We start from the raw sequence: 17,500 nt of genomic DNA on the forward strand, positions 1-17,500 counted from the left end.
ACAAAATCTGTTTTAGATACTGTGTATATATATATATATATATATATATATATATATATGTATATATATATATATATATATATATATATATATATATAAAAAAAGTGAAATGTATTAACAAGTACTTGTGACTAAATAATAACTACATTGGATCCATTTTGAACACAGGCTTATTTTTCTCCCATTTGTCTGAAAAGTACAATTTCTTTTGACATACAAGGTTTCGACGATAAGTAGTGCTATGCTGCTACCAGGCTGCAATAAGACGTAATAAGGGTGTGTGTGTGTGTGTGTGTGTGTGTGTGTGTGTGTGTGTGTGTGTGTGTGTGTGTGTGTGTGTGTGTGTGTGTGTGTGTGTGTGTGTGTGTGTGTGTGTGTGTGTGTGTGTGTGTGTGTGTGTGTGTGTGTGTGTGTGTGTGTGTAATATTTTTTATTTTCTCAGTGAATAGAAGCTACAGCTGCAGGGCCCTCTTTTTAGGCTCCAATATGTGCGTGCGTGGCTGTGTGCGTGTGCACATTTTTGCGTACACAAGGGTGTGCGGTTGTGTGTGGGAGAGAAACTGTGGGTGTGTGCGCGTGTGCAAATATGAGTGTGTATTGCGTGCATGTGTGTACATGTGTGTGTGCACGCGTGTCCACACTATAGAGATGTGAAGTGAACTGCTTTGCTCTCAGCATTGCGAGGAAAAAGAGGCTGAGTCTGTTTCAAACTCCAGAGAGAGAGAGAAAGAGGGGGAGGGAGGGGGGGTTGGGGTTGGAATGAAAGAGTGAATGAGACATCAGGGACAATGATTGGTTCATTAATTTTCATTATAGCTGATTATTCACTATTCTCTTGTGTGATGCAGAGTTTGCTTGTTTTTTTTATCTGTTTCAAATACAAATTAAGGTGTTTTTAATCGTGTGAATATCATCAGGAAAACGGCCAAATAACTAACTGCAACACATCATATCACACTGACCTCTTAGCCTGATGTGTGTGTGTGTGTGTGTGTCTGAGGGCCACACACACACACACACACACACACACACACACACACACACACACACACACACACACACACACACACACACACACACACACACACACTAAAGGCTGTGTGTGTGTGTGTTTGTGTGTGTGTGAGGGCCACACACACACACACACACACACACACACACACACACACACACACACACACACACACACACACACACACACACTAAAGGCTGTGTGTAGCCTGTTCCAATCTGTTGCCATGGATTAAAGCTCTCAGTCACGACTGATTCAGTCCTGTGGAGTCCATAGAAGTCAGCATGTCTTCTATGGAAGCATTGTTGTGCAAAGAAAATAGACAATCTACAAGTTTATAGACCGGCTATTTTCGGTTGTTGGTTTTTGTAGGTGTAAACATTTATGACAACTGTTGAAAATAGCAGATATTGTGAGCTTGTACATGAAGTAAAAGTAGAAATGACAATTACTCCAGCAATGTAAAAGTGCCTCAAAATTCTACTGGATACTTTCCACCACTGCTGGCGGTGGTGATTCCTAATTTCCTATGTGGTGCAGAATGCACGTTGATCCGCATAGGAACACAAACACTAAAATCACTTTAACATTTTTGTTTTGTCTCTCGGCAACGCTGAGTTCTTCCCAGACGGAGGATCAATGAATATCGGCAGGTTTCTGCGGAACAACAGAGAACGTTGTTATTATTGCTCAACTTCCAAGTAACGCTGTCTGGCAAAACAACATGGACTTCTGGCTCCCGTCGCATGTTTTTCCCCCGTCCTATGCACGTGCGCGTGCGACACACACACACACCCACACACACACACACACACACACACACACACACACACACACACTTACAAATATCAAGTAAGCAGATTTTAGTATGAATCGTGTTTAACTCTAATTTCAACCCCCTGAACCTTCGTATCTATCTTTACTTGGGCATTCCACTCATTTGCAACATTGTGTTATGTCATTAATATACCTTAGAGCTGTTGTGTGGAAATAATATAAAAGTCCCCCCAATCTGTGTTTCCTAGAACTGTAGGTCTGAAAAAAATCATTAACATGGTGAAACACATCTTGAAGATCATGTCATCAAGATGTGATTCACCATGTTAATTTTTTTTTCCAGACCTCCAGTTCTAGGAAACAGAATGGGGGGACTTTTTTAAAATTATTTCCACACAACAGCTCTAAGGTATATTAATGACATAGTAAAATGTTGCAAATGGGTGGTTTTCCCCTTTAACTATCTTCCTAACCCAAACAGTTTTTGTTTTATTGCAAGGACACAATGGGCCCTATTTTAGTCAGTTCTTTACCCCTAAACTTCTTTGCCTTTTTTTTCTTCACTATTTTGAAAAACATTTTTGAATAGTTCAAATAGACGATCTACAAGCTCACAACGTGTTGATGTAGATTGCCTAGTTGAACAATTTTAAAATCATTTTCAAAATAGTAAAAAACAAAAAAGGTAAGTTTAGGTAAGATAGGGTTTCTCCAATTCTACTATACTTGTGTGGAGACATCTGGTCCTCACAAGTACACACACACACACACACACACACACACACACACACACACACACACACACACGTGTGCAACGTGAATTGTTGACGTGTCGAAGTGACAGCGGTGTCACCCAAAGCTGGGTGACACCGTTCTAACTTTGACAAGTTCATCTTGACAGCTGTGTGTGTGTGTGTGTGTGTGTGTGTGTGTGTGTGTGTGTGTGTGTGTGTGTGTGTGTGTGTGTGTGTGTGTGTGTGTGTGTGTGTGTGTGTGTGTGTGTGTGTGTGTGTGTGTGTGGTGTACTGTACTGTACCTAGTACTGTAAACATTGTACTTTTACTCGGACATGATTATATGAAAACCTCAGTTATGTATACTTTGTAGATTTTGGTATTGTTTTGGCATTATTACAAAACATACATCAATCTCCTCACCCCGACCAATTCTGTACATTGGCCATTCGAATATCGCTTCTTTGTTTTGCTATTTTTACTTTACTACTTTACTATTCTTACTTGATACTGCAAGTTTAATTTGCATTTTTAGTTTTTATTCGAGTACAATTTTTTACGGCAGGACTTTTACTATGTAGAGTACCAACCCAGTGTTTACCAAACTTTTCGGGGCGAGGCCCAAAAGTGAGATGAGACATTTTTACTCAAGTCGTGACCCATACAAATTGGTCCGTGACTCACTGTTTGGGAAACTCGCTTTCTCTAACCCGCCAACCCCCCTACCCCTGTCCTGTCCAGCTGGACCGGGCTTTGATGCTCATCAAAGCACGCACACACACACACACACACGCACACGCACACACATGCACACACACACGGAGCGCTAGGACAACAAAGCATGCCTCCGTGTTTGTTTACATGAGAGAGGCAGCTGTCCTCCTCAGCTGCAGTTCCTGACTTGCTCATTATAGCCTATAGGTCATTTTTGAGGGGCGCTAGGGGGCGCTGGCCTCTCCAATACATGACTTGTGAAGATTATGTCATATTGGCAGCCAAGTCTGAGATCTTTGAGCGGCGCCTAACTGCTCCAATGACTGGCTGTGTGTGTATGTCTGTATGTAAGACTGTCTGTGTGGAGCACGGTATGTCACTGTAGTACGACCTCAACATCTGCAATACTGCAACGCCAGCTGTGTTGTTGTTGATGGCTCTCAGTTCCCACCTGATGTTGTGTGGGATTTTAGTTTGACTGTCATGACTCTACCTTCACCCTGTTTTGGGCACCTTGCTACATTTACAATGTTAATGATAAATATAAAAGTTTCAAATATAAAGTGCTCAACCCTGGGGCCACAGATGTTAGGATTTTGCTCGGGTGGGTATTAGCAATCGTGCATTCCAATTTGTTCAATAAAAAACATTTTTGTCCGACCGCCGGCCAGTCCGTTTTTCACCATGCTTTCAACTAGTCGGTTGGCTAGCTTATCGGTTGGGAGGTGTATTGCTCTCTGATACATTATAACCTTTCTGAGAAAATGGCCACCGGATTAAAATGCGTTTTATTGAAGAAGTAAATGTAGGCCTGGGCCATGGCTCAGTGGTCCAGGCACCTTGGCTGGTAATCCAGTCTGGCAGTGTGCCGCGGGTTCGACTCCCGATCCCGACGGCCTTTACTGCATGTCTTCCCCCCCATCTCTCTCTCCATTTCCTGTCGGCCTACTGTCTAGTGTCTGTCCCTCCATAAAAATATATAAAATAAAGGCGAAAGCCACAAAAAAAACATTATATATAAAAAAATAAAAAAAAGTAAATGTAGCAAGGAGCTCAAAACAGCGGTATGGTCTGCCATGATGCTTGCGAAGAACCAGCGTCACCATGGCTAACATTTCCAGTGTTTCCAGTTTTAGTTTATTGAAATAATGTCATGCACGTGTTTCCAGTGCATATAGCCTCCTGCAGGCCTTGTTGACTAGATTAAGAAAAGATTTGCTCCTGAATTGTCTCTCTCTAGGTCGTCCTCAGACGAGCCTTCCATCGTCGTCAGCTCGTTGGTGCTACGTCCTCGTGACCGGTGCCCATGTGTTGGTTCCCACAGCACCAGTTTGCTGGCTGGGAGCTCTTGCGAGTCTCATTCTCCTGGCTGCTATTTTGTCGCTCACCCTGAATATTCTACCGTCGCGTAGAAGAAGCTGAGTTTGATTTGTCGGGGGAGGTTGGGGTTCCATACACTGGTCATGCCATTCAGGGCCCTCCATGCAAGTGCCTTCCTCACTTTTAGATCTTGCTCTGTTGAGTTGACCCATAAGCCCAAGTACTTGAAGTCATTGACTTCCTTCAGAGCAGTGCCTCCTGTTGTTGTGAGAGGTGGATGTTCCGTTTTGGATGAATTTATAGATTATTTACAGATTGTTTCTGTACTTGGTCTGGTCTGTTTCAGTGGTGGGACTAACTAATTACATTTTCTTAAGTACTGTACTTAAGTACAATTCTGAGGTATTTGTACTTTACTGGAGTATTTCCAATTTCCAATACTTTAACTTGTACTCCACTACTCAGTGGCAAATATTGTACTTTTACTCCATTATTTGAAAACTTAGTTACTAGTTCATTTGTAGATTTGGAATTATGATTACAACACATACATTACCCACTTCAGCCCTATACATTTCGGCCATTTGAAAAGTGCAGATCTAGTAAGTGTTGCCCAGCGACACAGCTTGTAGATCTTATTTTTTTGTTTTTTGGACTATTGATACTTTTACTTAAGTAAAACAACATGTGAGTACTTGCTTCCACCACTGGGTCCAAATGATTGATAATGATCTCCCTATGGCAACATGCTTGTCTCCCCTGGTAGGCCATCATTCATTTTCCCATCAATACTCGATCAATAATTTCAGATCAATATTAATTGCATTATTGTGACGTGTTGCTACGAGCGCCTTTTCACTGTCAGACAATAGTGCATTTCTCTTTAAGAAACGGTTACCCTAATGAGAAATGTACCGTCTTTTATGAATCATTATCTTCACTGTATGTGATGCATCTGTGTGGGTACAGTGATTCTCACTTGGTGTGTGTGTGTGTGTGTGTGTGTGTGTGTGTGTGTGTGTGTGTGTGTGTGTGTGTGTGTGTGTGTGTGTGTGTGTGTGTGTGTGTGTGTGTGTGTGTGTGTGTGTGTGTGTGTGTGTGTGTGTGTGTGTGCGTGCGTGCGTGCACGTCTATTTCGTTGACTAAAACAATGCTGAACAATGTTCGTCGACTACCTTTTTTCACTGATGAAAACAAATTAAGGTACGATGACTAAGACTAAATATATTATTGACAATTTCATCAACAGACAAACTAGACTAAAATGTTAGGGAATAGTGGAGAAGACAAGGGATTTTATGTTCGGTTGTGCTCTGGTGTTCCACTGGGGCGGCAGTGGCTCAGGGGTAGAGTGACCGGATGGAAACCGAAAGGTTCCCAGTTCGAACCCGGGCTCCCCCAGAGTTAGTGTCGAAGTGTCCTTGAGCAAGACACTGAACCCCTAATTGCTCCCGATATGGAGGTTGGTGCCTTGCATGGTTTCCCCCGGCAACTGTGTGTGTGTGAATGTGTGAGTGTAATGCACAATCTCTGTAAAGCAAGGCGCTATATAAATGCAGCATTTACCATTTACCACTCTGAAAAGCCGATCTACAAGCATCACACTGCAACAGGTTGTGAGCTTGTTGATCGGCTATTGTAAAATCACTTTAGTCGACAAAATCAACTGTAGATTTAGTCGACTAAAATCACATTATATTTAGTCCACTAAAACATTTCGGATGACTAAAATATGACAATTACTAAATGGAATTTCATTCAAAAGACTATGACTAAAACGAAATCTAAATTTGCTGCCCACTCATGTGTCCACCACTGTCTCCCTACAGTTAACCTTTTGGACTCCAAGGCCAGTCAAGGGGAGCTGGGATGGATGTCGTACCCGTCACATGGGGTGAGTACAAACCAGTAAGACGCCTGAGGGCGAGAAGGGCGAGGTGGCATGCACATATCTTGAGTGTACAGGGTGTGATGAGGTCAGATTAAGATATGGAATGTCAGAACAGAACAGGTCAGCTCCATACAGTATATGGAGATCTAAGGGTGGCAGCGGGGGCAGTGTATTGAATGTACAGGGCGCGGCTGCACAAATAACTTTGGGGCAGGCCCGTCTAGAGTTTAAATGGACAGGTATCAGTCAAAAGGGAGACATCGACGAGGAAGGATGGATGGGGAACGATCAACATAGAATGTCATATTGTCGCAAAGCTTGTCGACATTCGAATGTCCAACTGCATATACAAGGTGTGTCCCAGTGCAGACTGTAACAAGAAAGTTGAAGAACTGGAGAGTAGAAAATACTTCTGTTCCAAATGCAAAAAAACCTTTAGGCCTACAGACTTTAAAAACAGACTTCTACTGAAGATCAAAATAGAAGATACGGATGAACTATGGGTGACATGCTTCCAGGAAACTGCTGAGGTCCTGCTGGGTCACAATGTACAGTCACTGGCAGAACTCAGAGACACTAATGGGACTTCGAAAATCTTTCAAAAAGTAATCTCTACCAGGCTCTACTTTCAATCTCTACTTTTTTATTGTTGCTCTTTGTCAATGTATGCTATTGTTTTTTATTTTTTATTTTCCTTCAATGTCATGTTGTATTTTTATTTTATTTTTTATTTTTCAGCACTTTGGTCGGCCTTTGGCTGTTGGAAATGTGCTTTATAAATAATCAATCAAAGTTTGATTGATTGATTGAGGCATGTCTTCATAAACAAAGACATACAACAATAACGATCAACTGGTCAATAACGTCTCATGATAACCACTGTGGACTATGGAATCATTACGATGACCTGGGCCCCTGGGGGCTTGCCTGGGGTGACCAGGGGGCTGATGTCACGTGATGTCACGATGACCTGGGGGCTTGCCTGGGGTGAGTGGCGGGGATTTAGGTGTTGTGACAGAGTGACGGGAATTGTGGGTTAGGTGTCAAAAATGCACGATTCCAACAAATACACTTCTACTGTATGTAAGTAAGTACATTTTATTTATAAAGCACCTTTCTTAACAAGGTTACAAAGTGCTGTACAATGAACACAATAAAATCAATCAAAATTACAACAGGACAGTGTACAACAACAAGCAATAAGAACACATAATCAAGAAGGTCAAATAAAATCGGGAAAATGTTTACGAAATAAAAACGTTTTCAACAAACTCTTAAAAATATTGACAGACTCAGCGTTTTTTAAAGTGCAAGGTAGGGCGTTCCATAATGTAGGTGCAACTACTGCAAAAGCACGGTCACCCTTTGTCTTTCGCTTAGTCCCAGGAACTTTATGTACACTGTACACTGTACATAATTGAACCGCCATTCATGTCTCTGTCAAACATTGGGCGAAATATCTGGGCGAAAGTAGCTGATGTGTACAACCTCACGCCACGTGAACTGTGGAGGGGGAACGGCGTCAAGTCATGTTTTATATTGCTAGTTAAACATAGCACATCTACAATGCCGCGGCTGCTATTTTTGCCGAAGACATTTGGGGTAAAGTGGGAAAAAGTGGTATAGATGTGCTCCCCCACGTAACACAAAACCTGGTTGTGAGGTTATTTGTTCTGCTTTTGAATACTCCAGTATTCTTTTCAAGTGCTCCAGCACTTTAACTGAAACTACAAATTTGACAGGACAACTTTCGTGTAATATTTCACCAGAAGCACCTATCCTTTGACTCAAGTACATGGGGTTAGGTGCTCTGTCCTCCGCTGTCTGCCAGTGAGTTACTTTCCACACGGTCCTGTTTGATAGCAGCACAGCTAAGTGCAGCTTAACGCAGATCTCTGAGCAGTTAGCACTATCTACAGGTTACAGGTTAAGTGCGTGGGACATCATGATGGTTCAAACACTCAGGTTGTGTTGAGTCAATCGTTTTTGACCTTGAGCCCCCGAATCCGTCTTCACAAGAGCACTGATAAACAAGGTACTGACGGACCCAAACCAGAAATACTTCTAATGCTGCCGGAGATTTCATTTTGATTTAGTCTTCGATTGACTATTTTGTTTGTTTTCTAAACTTTTAAGTTTACTTCAATGCCTTTTCAGGCCAAGGACCCCTTGAAGCAGGGATCATCTACATCATCATCATTTTTCAACCGCGGTCGAGATCATGGATTTCACAATGCCATGCCAGACTTCCCGGTCCTTCATTGCCATCCCCAGTTCCTGATTACTGATGCATGTGTCCCTAGCAATGACATCAGGGAACGACAGTTTTCTACCTCTGGTCTGCTTTGAAGCAGGACTCCAGAGAAGAAGGGAAGATATAACCTCACTGTCAGCTCTGTAGCAGTGGCCGGCAAACTGTGTTCTTCTGGATCGGACTAGTGAAGAGACACTGGGAAAGTTGCCTTATATTAGATTAGTCGATGGGTGGCTCTTCCAAGACAGATTTTGCGCGCTCATTAGAAGGCGGGTGTAAGTGCCATCCAACCGTTTCTCTAGTTTCTTTGAAAGTGTCCATGTCTCGGAGCCATAGAGTAGAATCGGCTCAACGGTCGTCCTAAATATTTTTACTTTTAACATCTTACTAAGCTGGGATGACCAGATCTTATGCATGTCATTGCAGGCTGACCAGGCCATACCCTTCCTATAAAGTCCTTTTGGCATATATATGAACCCAAATACTTGTAGTCATCAACCTGTTTCAGAGGAGTGTTGTTAAGTGTTTTTATAATGTGGTTATTGTTGGATTTGCATATATTTACGTATACAGTTTTCGTCTCGTTGAGATAAAGACCAACACAGTTGGAGGCCTGCTCAAGAGACTGAAGGAGAGCCTGAGCGTATTCCAATGATTGACTGATAAGCGCGATGTCATCAGCGAAGTCAGTGTCGGTTAGGTATTTAGCAGGATGAAGAGAGCTTCTCCTAGGGTTTAGTTCATCTACATATTGTACTATAAAGTTGTGTTACAGATTCAACTTTTTCATAGATGGCTTCGTAGACTTGTTTGACAGCACTATCATCAGTGTTTTGTATAGTGTATTTTGTTTTTTTTAATTACACATTACACACATTTGTTATTAACATATTGGATTCTTGTTAATGTGCATTTTCAACCTAACCCATTTTGGGTGGGAACCCCTTTTGGTGTTAGCATTATGTTATGCTTTAGCTATTGAAAAATAGCAGATCTACAAGCTCATAGAAACATAGCTTTTTCAGAAAACTGTCAGGATGTAGAAGACATTTTTAGAATCTGATCTCAGGTCAAAATGGGTTAAACACTCAATACTTAGTTAACTTGACCGTAACCCTTTCAGTGAATGTTCCCACCATGCTATAGGGTCCCTGTGGGTTCATGTGGGGGTCCCTGTTGAAGCCACATGGGTTAAAACACATTTCTTGTACGATAACAGCAAAGTACGCCGTATATTAAGTGCCGACCGAGGTTTCCCAGGCCCAGGGAATGCTCAGGGTTAAGATGAGCTTGTTAATCTTAATTGCCTAAAAGGTTTTCACTTTAACGACAACAGCAAAGCAACAAACTGTGTGTGTGTGTGTGTGTGTGTGTGTGTGTGTGTGTGTGTGTGTGTGTGTGTGTGTGTGTGTGTGTGTGTGTGTGTGTGTGTGTGTGTGTGTGCGAAGACTGAACGTAATTTCAGCAAAGCCCAGTGCATAACGTGTGTGTATGTCTAAAGCCAGCGCGTAACGTTGCAGCTACTCCAGCAAAGCTCTCGTTTCGAGAGACCTCCATTTAACCAGCCAGTCCTCAACTTAAAGTACCGCTATACACCTCCCCTGGGCTAGCCCACAACGTGTTTATTTGTCTAGCTAGTTAGACTCCTGGGCCTCCGGGACACGCGCACGTGCACGCACACACACACACGCACACACACACACACACACACACACACACACACACGCACACACCTCTGCTTTTCCTCCAAACTTTATTAAGTGTCAGAATTAGGCCTTGGCAGTGGCTTAAGGTAATCCAGTCATTTGTTCCGTGAAGCTGCCAGGTCTGGTTTCCCTGGGCCGTATACACCTCTGGCACACACACACAGCTCTGCTGCTGCTGATGCATGCTGGGAGATTTTATAAGGTTGAACCCCATGATGAAGAAAGAAGAAGGGGGGTGGGGGGAGGGCCGCAAGGAAAAAACTCTTGGCTGCTTAAAGTAGCATTTGGACTGAAGACAATTGCAGGCAATTTGTATGACCTTTTAAGGGAGAGATTGATGGGGGCTGGACTATAACAGCCTGCGTGCTCACACCATGTGGGAAAGGAAAGCAGGCCCGAGTTCATACCTCAGTGCGGCGACCGCGTCCGCTTGACGACAATAACGGATGTCCCAGCCCGGGGAAGGCGTTGGTGACGCGGCCGTCAGGCAAAAGTATAACATCAGCGGTGATAAATTCGCACTTTTGCGCAGAGTTGAGCCAGAAGTGACTACATTGCGTCATGCTCTATTCCGCTGCCATCTATGCGGCAGGTTGGCGATTAAGCCAAAAATCTGTGTCACGGTGTTCTCTGTGAAGGGACGACCGGTAATCAGTATCATTGTTCACTTGGTTTCATCTTTTATCACCTCTAATCTACTTCATAAGTTGTGTTACACATCGTATGCACAAGTGCACAGACAAGGAGCGAGCGTTCCGACAAAATACTGTCTTCATATGGAGCGCTGCGTCGGCCATTGCGTTACGACGTAGCCTGAACCAATAAATGGTAGCGTGTTGATCTCAACCAATGTGTTTGGGGCCACAAAACCTCAAATAGAGACTCTGCGAGCGAATGTATATGATGTCGCTGCATGATGCGTGTTGTCGCTCACGGTACGTCAGGACAGTCTCATTGAAAAACATGTATTCTAATGAGATGTCATCGTTCACTCGCTTTGGTCTAAACCGAGCTTTACTGAAAGCAAATGAAGGTGAGAGAAGGCGAGAGGGCGACAAGAGCCATTGGAAGAGGGACGGAGAAACGATACACAAGGGGACGAGAGAGTGATTATGCCAGGGAGAGAGAGGACAAAGGGTGTGGGGTGGGGGGGTGGCGGCGCAGCTGGAAACAGATGATTCTGCTGCTGCTACCGATGATGATGATGATGATGATGCGGATAGCGTTCTCAAGGTGAATGATGGGTAATCACTCACGCCGACCATGTATCGTCTGACCGCGCTCTGATAAGCACCCTGCCCTGAGAGAGCCCCCCCCCCTCACAAACCATGTCTCATAATGTGCACGTATACACACACACACACACACACACACACACACACACACACACACACACACACACACACACACACACACACACACACACACACGTTTGTAATACTACACTTGTGAGGGCATCAACATTTTGAAATGAAAAATTCGGTTTTCATACTTTCAGAGCATACCGTAAATGACACGTGCCGCGCGTGTAGTATTCTTCTGACTACACCATAGAGTATATAAAAGGATCGAGACTGATCTGGCGCGAAGCTCCGCCCCCCCCCCGCTATTCATGTCAGTGGAAGTTGCTCAGTGGCGTTTTGAAGCACCCTGAAGGATCGTCTACTTCCGCCTTTTTTTCGATTTGGGCACCACAATTTGGTGCCCAAAATGCGGAAGTGCAAACACGCTCAACGTTAAAGCCCAGCTGCACGGGGTTTCCCAATCATACTTCCACGGGTCCGCCTGTAGTCCCTCCTCTTTCCACTAGGGCCCAGTGCTTCAACGTTGGAAAGCCTCACTGGCCCCTTGGACTACACGTGCGTCATGTCCTAGATACCTAGAATGAGCCAATGGGGGAATGGGATCAATGTCACATGTCCTAGTATGAGCCAATAGGGGAAGGGGATCAACGTCACGTGATCTTTTTTGTTTGACCCCGCAGAATCTCGGATGTGTTTCAAAGAATATGATTATTGGCAGAATCGCGGAAAGTTCTGATTATTTGGCAGTACCGTTTTCAATTTTCACTGCATCGGTGGTCGTACTAATACTTCACCATATGTATGTTGCGCTATGACAGAGGTGGTCGTACAATACTTCACCATATGTATGTTGCGCTATGACAGAAACAAAAACTAAACATAAAATGTAACAATGTGTAGGTTCCCTAATGGCATTCCAATGGTAGGCTTTGTTTTTTTCACCCCGCGAAGCAATGGCGCATTCGGACACGCCCCAAAATTCCCGTATGTGTTTCTCAAAGAATGATCAAGTAGGGCATTCATTTAGGAAAAAGAAAACACAAACATTTAAAATATGGAGATAAGAGGTTTCTCCCGGACAATGATGCTATGCTTGTGGGGACATCTGGTGCTCATAAGTATAGTAATATGCACACGCGCACAGTGCACACACATGCACGTACACACGCGCACAAGCACACACTCTGACAGTGACGAATAGAGCGTGGCTATCGGCCTGCAGAGCCACAATGCACTCCGGTCAGAGCAAATTAAGAGCTTAGTCTCCCGGACGCTTCCCCTGTTGCCACCAAGCTAAACTGTGTGTGTGTGTGTGTGTGTGTGTGTGTGTGTGTGTGTGTGTGTGTGTGTGTGTGTGTGTGTGTGTGTGTGTGTGTGTGTGTGTGTGTGTGTGTGTGTGTGTGTGTGTGTGTGTGTGTGTGTGTGTGTGTGTGTGTGGGGGGGGGGGGGGTGGTTTGTATGAGTGAATACTTGTGTTAGTGTCTTTGCATATGGGTAGGTCAACTTATGTGTGTCTGTGTGATCTTGTCCATGTCTGCGTGCGTGCGTGCGTGCGTGCGTGGGTGTGTGTGTGTTTCAGATAGTCTCTTATCAGTTCAGAACGCAGACTGAGTGCTGAGCTTGCATCGTCCGGGGGGCTTAGCCCCTCCCCACAACTGTGTGTGTGTGTGTGCGTGCCTGCCCTGAGAGAGCACGCACGCAGGCACGCACGCACACACACACGCAGAGAGTGGAGGGTCTGAAGAGGATGTGGTATTAATCGTGCCTTTGTTCACGACGTGCAGAGCCATGTATGATGCACTCTCATCCACTGTTCAAAACAACCAGTAATAATAATAATGCTACTAGCACCATTTAACCCATTTTGGGTTGGAACCCCTTTTGGTGTTAGCATTATGTTGTGCTTTAGCTATTGAAAAATAGCAGATCTACAAGCTCATAGCGCGCCACCGAGTGGCGCGCTACGAGCTTGTAGGTCTGCTATTTTTGAAAAGTCGTGAAAGTGTGGCGCAAATCTTTGAATATATATTTCAGAGCGAACATTTTTAACTAAAATATTGGCTTCTGGGGGGTATATTTTGAGATGGGGGTCCGTGGCCCAATAGAGATAATTCTGGGGGTCCTTGACATGAAAAAGGTTGAGCACCACTGACATAGAAACATGGGTTTTTCTCAAAAATGTTAGGATTTAGAAGACTTTTTTTTAATCGACCTCAGTCCTAAATGGGTTAATGTGGGAGCTCTCGCACAGTGTTTCATGTCAAGGATGATAAGGATCCCCAAATTGATGTTTAAATGACCACATACCCCCCCCCCCCCCCCCCCCAATCTGAAATGGTTTTGTGACAGTGACTCCCAGGCCGAACCGAAGATGTATGTTAAAACAAAACCAACCAGTTTATTCAAAACAATTTGTTTTAAAGTTTTCAATATTTTTCAAAGACAAGCTCAGACAAACTCACAACAGGTTTATGTAGACAGACGGGGATAGGAGAAGAGAAAGCAAAGGAGAGGGAAGGAAGAAAGAAGAGAGGGGAGAGGAGAGGAATAGAGGAGGTCTGAGTAGGCTACTGTTGGACTTTAGCCAGAATCTAAAGAGCCATACCATTAAAACAGAGCTGTGTGTGTGTGTGTGTGTGTGTGTGTGTGTGTGTGTGTGTGTGTGTGTGTGTGTGTGTGTGTGTGTGTGTGTGTGTGTGTGTGTGTGTGTGTGTGTGTGTGTGTGTGTGTGTGTGTGTGTGTGTGTGTGTGTGTGTGTGTGTGTGTGTGTGTGTGTGTGTGTGTGTGTGTGTGTGTGTGTGTGTGTGTGTTGCACATGATCTGGTTTCTCATTATTCCTGACAGATTTGCAGTGGAACACACATTCTTGTTTCCCTTTCCAGCATGAATGGTTCAAGCACGCGCGCATGCACGCACCTATAGCCATTGACTGTACATACTGTATTATCATTTAGGCCTATATTTCATCTCTAGAATCAATCGGCTTTATTGTCACAGCACACGTTTCCAGAAGTAAAACAGTGGGTGATTTTTATTTTGTTCTATCGTTTTATGGTATTTCCAAAGCATGGGGTATGTGCGTGCGTGTGTGTGTGCGTGTGTGCGTGCGTGTGTGTGTACGTGCGTGCGTGCGTGCGTGCGTGCGTGCGTGCGTGCGTGCATGCGTGTGTGCGTGAATCATCACAAGCCACACAAATCTTCACATTCTGACATTCTGAAAATTTCTTTTTTTCAGAGACAGTGAATGTTATCGACCTTTTTTCTGTCCCAGCAACACACCCTGGAAGATCTAGCACCAGGGAGGTGCCACCAAATGTGGAATGCCCTACCAATATTCTTAAAGAAGTGTGAATCCCTACTCTGCTTCAAAACCACTCTAAAAGAGCACTTCAATTCAGAAATAGCCCCTGTTAAAAAAAAAAAAAAACAAGTCATAGGCTTGGGTTCAATTATTTTAGCATTGTATTTGTATTAACCTGTACTCTTCTGTGAATACTTTAGCGGTTAAAAAGGTATCAATAAGTACCACAGACGAAAAACAGTCTAAGTCCAAATTTCAGACTGACCCCTCCACGAAAAGGCCTCGTTGTCCTGACCCCTTATCTATCATTTATACATTATGGATAAATAGTGTGAACTTCGTCTGTTGCATTCGTCCGTGAGATCTGCCATCAGATGGCGCCCACATTTCGCCTCCATTGGCGAAGAAGCGACGGCATGGGCTATTTTCCTAAATTAAGGTCCTTGACATGAACATGTACGTATAAGAGGATCGATGTTCTCGCATGTCTCTCCCTTTCTAATATATATATATATCAACACGGGCAACATTACACGTGACCTCTCCACCCCCTGGACCTCTGTGACCCCGCCTCCCTCCTGGCAGGGGGTCACAGCTGGCCCACAGGGGTCAAGAGGTCAAGAGGTGTCACGGTGTAAACTTGTGATCTGTGCGGTAGGTATGGTACGGTGGCCTGCGAGGGACAGTGTTAAGAGCAGAGAGGTGTAACGTGATGCGGCGAGTGGGGTCAGATATTACAGCCGTGGCAGTGGGTCCAGGCGCACATATACTCTCAGACGACCGACCGTTAAAGACACTTCAAAGACTGTGAGGTCAACGAGAGTCACAGCCCCTCTACTCCGCCATGGGTCCGGGTGTAGGGTGACAGTGGATTGCAACCTATAGTACATGGTGGTGGAATTCTTCTTACGGAGCCTGAACACCTAAAAGAATTTCATCGACCCTCGAGGGGCAATCGTGTTTATCCCGTTTAGGACAGGGACCCCTTTAGTTTTTTTTTTCTTTCAAGATGGGAACCCCTTTTCTCTTTCCTAAATTTTTCCCCCACGATTTTGCAACAAATCTTTTCAACCAGTGTCGATTTTCTAATGCAATCCTGGCCGCTACACTTCCTCTGCCAATCTGGGGAGAGCAACGGACTAACCTCATGCTTGCTTCTATGCATGAGGAGTATAAGCCGCTTCTTTCCACCTGACGGGGGAGTTTCCCCGGTTGGACGTAGCGTGTGGAAGGAACATGTTATTCCAACCAGTTATTTTTGGGGTCGTTGTTGTGTCTATGTACTTTATATAATAGCAACATAATGTTTTTGTATTTTTTTAAGTTTTTCTGAAAACTTAGCTCAGGATTTAGAAGGCATTTTTAGAATCGGCGTCAGTCCTAAATTGGTTATAGTAGCCTATACCCACCGCCTCCGAAATGTTCGCCCGGCATATTTATTTTTTCCTCATCTCGTCTGTATGTTAGTGTTTTGAGGCTGTGTGAATTGAGGAAAGGCTCTTAGCATGCACTTTTTACGCTGGGACGATACTCTTCAAGTGTGTGTGTGTGTGTGTGTGTGTCCTATCAGCCGTGGTTATAATTTTTATGTGGCTGCATTATAGCAAAGCAGGAGGATCTCTCCTATACACACACGCACGTGCGCGCGCGCGCGCGCACACACACACACACACACACACACACACACACACACACACACACACACACACACACACACACACACACACACACACACACACACACACACACACACAGAGAGAGAGATAGAGAGCTCCCTCTAATAATGGACATGCTGTAACCGGATCTCTAATTGCGACCTCTTCGGCATTTCAACGGACAGCATGAGTAAGACTGTGTGTGTGTGTGTGTGTGTGTGTGTGTGTGTGTGTGTGTGTGTGTGTGTGTGTGTGTGTGTGTGTGTGTGTGTGTGTGTGTGTGTGTGTGTGTGTGTGTGTGTGTGTGTGTGTGTGTGTGTGTGTGTGTGTGTGTGTGTGTGTGTGAGAGATACCGCAGTAGGATTATGTCAATCTTATCTAACTAATGCAATTGTTCAGTAACCTGATCCAGAACTGTGTTATACTGGTATTACATGTCTGTCTGTCTGTCCGTCTCTCTCTCTCTCTCTCTCTCTCTCTCTCTCTCTCTCTCTCTCTCTCTCTCTCTCTGTGTGCGCGCACCAAGGTCATAATAGATTTGGATTTTTGATTATAGTTTGTGTTGCCTTTTTTCCCCTAATTTTGTTTTAACTAGTTTTTAGAGCGGGTTTGCTTGGTTTTATTAGTCTTTTTTTTTGTGACAACGCTTAGTTTTAGTTTAGTTTTTATTAGTTTTAGTGTTAGTTTTTTTTGAGTGGTGCAACCACTCCCTTACGGAGCTATGTGTGTGGGTGGGTGGCTGGGTAGCTGGGTAGCTGGCTGGGTATGAGCATGAAAACAACATGGTTGTTTTTCACCACCTGTGTGCAACCTAACGCACACACAAACACAC

The 17,500-nt window shown here is 44.1% G+C and overlaps 1 protein-coding gene across 1 annotated transcript in view; it reads left to right on the forward strand.

Moving 5' to 3' along the window:
* epha3 (eph receptor A3) overlaps window positions 1–17,500 on the forward strand; it is a 165,974-nt gene that overhangs the window by 18,698 nt on the left and 129,776 nt on the right. Inside the window, exon 2 of the mRNA XM_079517759.1 lies at window positions 6,387–6,451. Within this exon, the coding sequence (XP_079373885.1) occupies window positions 6,387–6,451 (65 nt within the window). The remainder of the gene's footprint in view (window positions 1–6,386; window positions 6,452–17,500) is intronic.

This window comes from Electrona antarctica, assembly GCF_951216825.1.
Source record: "Electrona antarctica genome assembly, chromosome: 13".
In the NCBI taxonomy this organism is placed as follows: Eukaryota; Metazoa; Chordata; class Actinopteri; order Myctophiformes; family Myctophidae; genus Electrona; species Electrona antarctica.